The 5,239-nt window shown below is 61.2% G+C and overlaps 2 protein-coding genes across 4 annotated transcripts in view; both read right to left on the reverse strand.

Annotated features, from left to right (window-relative positions):
• The window catches only part of Kri1 (KRI1 homolog), an 8,824-nt gene extending 5,739 nt beyond the window's left edge, over window positions 1-3,085 (reverse strand). For 2 of the 3 annotated variants that reach the window (XM_005405604.2, XM_013505133.1), the window contains exons 1-9: window positions 2,958-3,085; window positions 2,784-2,857; window positions 2,372-2,477; window positions 1,539-1,671; window positions 1,157-1,211; window positions 1,030-1,079; window positions 515-611; window positions 358-435; window positions 8-138 (exon numbers count right to left, since the gene is read on the reverse strand). In XM_005405604.2, coding sequence (XP_005405661.1) covers window positions 8-138; window positions 358-435; window positions 515-611; window positions 1,030-1,079; window positions 1,157-1,211; window positions 1,539-1,671; window positions 2,372-2,477; window positions 2,784-2,857; window positions 2,958-3,051 — 818 coding nt within the window. In that variant the 5' untranslated portion in view covers window positions 3,052-3,085. The remainder of the gene's footprint in view (window positions 1-7; window positions 139-357; window positions 436-514; window positions 612-1,029; window positions 1,080-1,156; window positions 1,212-1,538; window positions 1,672-2,371; window positions 2,478-2,783; window positions 2,858-2,957) is intronic. The other variant, XM_013505134.1, reaches the window with a different exon arrangement.
• A 396-nt stretch (window positions 3,086-3,481) lies between these two features.
• The window catches only part of Cdkn2d (cyclin-dependent kinase inhibitor 2D (p19, inhibits CDK4)), a gene marked incomplete in the record, with an annotated part of 3,846 nt that continues 2,088 nt past the window's right edge, over window positions 3,482-5,239 (reverse strand). Inside the window, 2 exon segments of the mRNA XM_013505142.1 lie at window positions 3,482-4,439; window positions 5,189-5,239. Of these exon segments, the coding sequence (XP_013360596.1) occupies window positions 4,080-4,439; window positions 5,189-5,239 (411 nt within the window).

Here is a 5,239-nt window from a genome sequence, read left to right on the forward strand (position 1 = left end):
CACTCACCCCTCCTCCTCCTCCTCCTCCTCCTCGTCCTCATCGCCCTCCTCTTCGTAACGCTTGTTGAGGATATAATCCCGCAGGAACTGCTCCCCTTCATCCAGCTCCGGGTTGTCCCAAAATTGCTTAAGGTGCATCTAAGGAGGTGAGGGGGTGACAGGACCCAGGTCACGGACAGAGGGATACAGAAGGAGGGCAGGTGTGACCACCACAGCCAGCCAGCCTTGAGCTCAAGATCCTCCTGCCTCAGCCTCCCAACTGCTGGGATTACAGACAGGTCACTTTGTGGGGAAAGGTCGGACGGAAACAGAACAAGCGCCTAGACAGGAACCCAAAGGCTTCTTGGGAGGACTCACCAACTCCTTCAAGGACTCGGGATTCTGAACCTCCTTCTGTCCCTTCAGCCACTCCACATAGTCGGCATCCTCCTGGGCCTGGGGAAGCCCAGGACTCAGGTCTGGGGGAGCCCGGCTCCCGCCCTCCGCCCGGGGTCTGGCCCAGCCCAGCGCCCACCTTCTCCTCCCGGGTCTTCCTGCGCTTCTGCAGCAAGCTGGAGCCACCTTCCCCGGCACTGTCCTCGTCCTCGCTGTCCTCCACAAATGGCCGGAAGCTGCCGTGACAAAAACCCCCTCAGGACCCGTGGGCCGGCACTGCTGGCGGCCAAGATGAGCTCTGTTTCCAAAGCTTCCTTACAAGAGCGTGGAGCAGCGCTGCGGCATTATTTGCCTTTATTTTTCTTTTTTTTTGGTACTGAAGGTGGAACCCAGGATCTTCTAAACAAGTTACACCCCTTGCCTTTCTTATTTTAAGACAGAGTCTTGCTAGGTTGCCCAGGTGAAACCTGAACTTGTGACCCTCCTGTTTCAGCCTCCCGAAGCACACCGCCATGCCCTGCTGTGCTATGACAGCAATAACCCCATTTAACAGACAAGGGAACAGAGGCGCACAGGGATCAGCAGCGCCTGCTGTGATCCCGGTTCCAGCTCAGCCCCTGCCTGGAGGCAGGCTGCCCCCCAGCACAGGCTCACCTCTCCCGGAGCTGCTTCTGCTCCTCCACATAACTCTGCGATGTGGTTTGCTGCGAAGGAAGGAATGACGCGAGCCTCAGGCCATCCCAGGAGCCTGGAGCCCCCAGCCAGCCTCCACCCCACCCACCTGCAGTCTCCAGTCAGAGCTCTCCCCGTCTGAGTTCTCCTCATCCACATATTTGCTGTGTAGAGAAAGATGGGGGCTTTAGAACCCAGCTCCTGACTTACAATAGCTCGACTTAAAATAGCTCGACTTTAGAATGGTTTGTCAGGAATTAAATCCATTTCCAACTTAACATTTCCAACAGGGGGGCATCAGGAGGGACAGACTGTACTCTTCTATGGCTTCTTGGCCCATGTGGTGGGGAGCTGTTACAGGCCTCTGGGGGCACCCGTGGGAATGTGTATGGGGTCACTGAGGTTCCTGCACTCAGGGGTCCCCTCGATTCTATGGGCTTCTTCTACGTCTACTCCTGAGGCCCCCAGGCACTGGGAAGGCTCTTCCTCACCCGCCCTTCTCCACGATGACAGTCCGCTCGTAGTCTTTTAAGTACATCGGCCGCACCTTCTTCTGCCTCCCTGAAGCTGCGCGCTCCTGCTCGCTCTCTGAGGAGGAGGAGGAGGAGGAGGAGGAGGAGGACTCTGTGGACCCAGAAGGACACAGCTGCCATCACTCGCAGCTCCCCATGTCCCCTGGTGGAGACTCACTCAGGGCAGGGCCAAGCAGAGGATCCCACCCCCACCCACCACTCCCTGCTGCAAGATGGGGCGTGGCTGGATGGCTGCCGGGACTCTTCAGCCCAAAACTGAAGCTTCAAAGAGCACCTGAGATCCATCCTCAGCCCTGCCAATTTTATTGAGGTAGAATCTTGCTAAACTGTCCAGGCTGACCTTGAACTTGAGACCCTCCTGCCTCAGCCTCCTGAGGAGCACAGATCACACGGGTGCCCCGCCACGCCAGGCCTGTTAAGCACTTCTTTCTTTAAGAATGGGTCTCAGTACATAGTCCTGAGTTACCTTCAACTTACAAAGATCCTCTTGCCTCAGCTTTCCAAGTGCTAGGATTACAGGCATGTGCCACCACCTCGCCCAGCCTGCTAAGCAGTTTTTTTTTTTTTTTTTTTTTTTTTTTGTCTTTTTGAGACAGGGTCTCGCCATGCAGTTCAGGCTGGTCTTGAGCTCACTTTGTCACCCAGGCTGGTCTCGAACTCGCAACGTTCCTCCTGCCTCAGCTTCCCGAGTGCTGGGATTACAGGCGTGAGCCACCACGCCCGGCCTGCTAAGCACTTTTTGCCATAAAACAACTGGTAAGGAAATGGGAACGGCGCCCCCCCACACACACCTGGTCTCTGATAGAAGGTGGCATCTTTCTGGTAAATGCGGGGGTCTTTCTTCTTCAACAAGGACAGTGTCCTGTAAAAGTCGCGCTCCTGCTGGGGGTCAAATTCCTAGGGCAGGAGAAGAGGTGCGGCAAACTTCAGCAGGGAGGTGAGAACTACCTGGGTGGGAACAGACAGCGCGCAACAGGCACAGGTGGCCCAGACGGTGTGGGGATCAGGCGGCGGGTGAGCATGTGTCCAGGAAGGACTAGCTGGGAGAGACGGGGTAGAGGATGGTCAAACGCAGCGAAGCCGGCGGCGCTTGGGGTTTGGGGCCCTGAGGGCTTGGGGCCCGGCCCCCTGCACATCAGGGTTGGGGCGGGGAGGGAGGCTTGGACTCCTGGCCACGCCCAGGATCGGGGCGGGGATTCGTACCACGCGTTCGTCGCTGGAGTCAGACTCGGAGCTGGAGTCGCCGCCGCTGTCCCGGTCCCCATAGCGATCCTTCACTGAGGGGCACAGAAGGAATTTCCTCCGGGTCAGACTCAGGGCAGATCAGACCGTTCTAACTTCCCCACCACCCTCCCCGCGCATGCGCCCCGCACTCACGCCGCTGCAGCTCCTCGCGCTCCCGGTAGCGGCCATACCGCGCCGCAAAAGCCTTGTTCACGCGCAGAGGAGACGACCCGCGCGGTTCCGGCATGGCGACGGAGGCCCACTGCGCAGGCGCGCGCCGGGAAACGCCCACCGGGAGGCGGGGCTTGCTCCAGTCCCGCCCCCTCCGGCTTTAAAAAGAGCACGGAGGCTCCCGCGGCGCTTATGCCCGCCCCTGGCCCTTCCGGCATCCCGCTCGCCACGTGACTCTGTCCCCGCCCGTGGGCCACGCCCCTGCGGGAAGGCCGCAGCCACCGCCCACCGTCCCCACCCTCGGGGCTCCGGGCACCCAGCTGACATCTGGGGCCCTTTCTCCACTCGCGGTTTCCTGCCTCCTTTCCGTTCCGACAGCGCCAACCGCTGCCCCACCCAGCTCACTGGCCCCGCGCCCTGGGGATGACCATCTGCCCCACCCCCGCATCCACGGGCAGCGACCCCTGGGCTCCCCCCGACTCACAAATCAGAAGCCACTCGCGCTGTGAACGTACGCAAGTCTTAATTTAATGGGTAAAAACGTTAAATTATCACACACACACACACAATTTTTTCCATAAAGCTTAATAAATAGAATTTTTTTTTCAACGCTGTACAAGAGATTGGAAAACGAGTTTCCAACAAAATATGAATGAACTCACATTACCCTTTGATTAATCTGAAACGTTCCCCCTCCCCCCATGCCCAAGGCGGGGCACACACGGGACTCTGCGCACAGCCGGCCAAGGTCACCAGGCTCCAGAAGCCCTGGTGGGGACGACCTCACTCTGGGGCTGGGGCTTTAAACTCTCCGCCCTTGGGTCACCTCTGCAGCCCCAGGGGCCCGGGATGTGGAAGGAGCTGAACCGTTTAGTTGGCTGTGGCCTATAGGAGTCCTTCTCCGTCCAACACACCAAAAGGGTGGGGAACAAATGAGAAACGTCCCCGAAACACACACACCCCAGAAATCAACACCAAGAAGCCACAAACTGGCCCTCCTCCCCTTCTTCAGTGGGCAGGAGCGGCAAGGAGAGAAGTGTTTCTGCCCTCCTCTCCCGACAGATAAACCCACGGGGTTCTCCGGCTGCAGCAGGCGCCCCCGGGTCACAGCGGGATCACCGTGTGCCCCAGCAGGATGTCCACGAGGTCCTGAGCCCCCCGGTGCCGGGCGAGCTCCAGGGGTGTGAGCCCCGTGACATCTCTGTGCTGGAGGTCGGACTCGGCGGCCAGGAAGCTGACCACCGCAGCGTGGCCCTCGCGCACGGCCAGGTGGATGGGCAGCGCCCCGGTGGCGTCGGGCGCGTTGACATCGGCGCCGTGCTCCACGAGGACCTTCAGCGTGTCCAGGAATCCAGTGCGGGCCGCGTCGTGGAGCGGGCTGGTGCCGGAGGCGTCCTGGACGTTGGGGCTGGCGCCGTGTTTCAGAAGCTCCCGGGCCACGGCGAGGCTGCCGAACATCATCACCTGCGCAGGCGCAGAGGGTCAGCGAGGCCCACGCGGAGGGGCGGGAAAAGGGGCTCCAAAAGTAGGGGTCTACTGGGAACGGGCACCGCCAGAGCACGGTCGCCTTTGGGGACACCAGGGAACGCGAGCCCCTGCGGAGCCGCTGCAGATCGGAGGAAACAAGTTTGGGACCTAGAGACCTCCAGACAGCTGGTGACTGCGCCGGGACCCTCACCCGGGGAATAACCCCTCGGAAATGTTTCAGGGAACGGAAGCCTCCCTCCGCCCCAGACATGCGGAACCATCAGGAAATCTGGGCACCCTCAGACTGAGAGCTGCCCCCAGAGAACCTGGCGGTCGTCTGTGGGGTCAGAGGAGCCCTCTCCCCTCGGAAGCACTCCTTCCTGCGCTTACGGAGGCGCTGCTCAGGCTCCCTGACCACCGCTTCCCGGTGAAACGCGCCCCGCGGGGAGCAGCGCTCACACAGCAGGACCCCTGTGCTCCCCCGGGTGCCTAGAGCACAGCAGGCTCCCGCAGGAGTGAGACTTCTCCCCAGGAGCTCGTTGCCCCAGAAACCGGGGTGTCCCGAGTAGACACGGAACCGCCCGAGAGATCAGAACCGCCCGGGAGCGCTCCCCGCGGAAGGGGGACCCAGAAACGCCAGCCCTCGCTCTCGCCGTCGCCTTAGAGACCGTACCCAGGGGCGCGGGGACGCGGACCTCCGCCGGGAATGACCCCAGGCCGAGGGCCGGGGTCCGCGGGCCGCTCACCTGCAGCGCCGTCTTGCCGAAGCGGTTGCGCGCGTCCGGGTGCACGAGCTC

Source organism: Chinchilla lanigera, unplaced genomic scaffold (assembly GCF_000276665.1).
Source record: "Chinchilla lanigera isolate Chin_1 unplaced genomic scaffold, ChiLan1.0 scaffold00094, whole genome shotgun sequence".
In the NCBI taxonomy this organism is placed as follows: domain Eukaryota; kingdom Metazoa; phylum Chordata; class Mammalia; order Rodentia; family Chinchillidae; genus Chinchilla; species Chinchilla lanigera.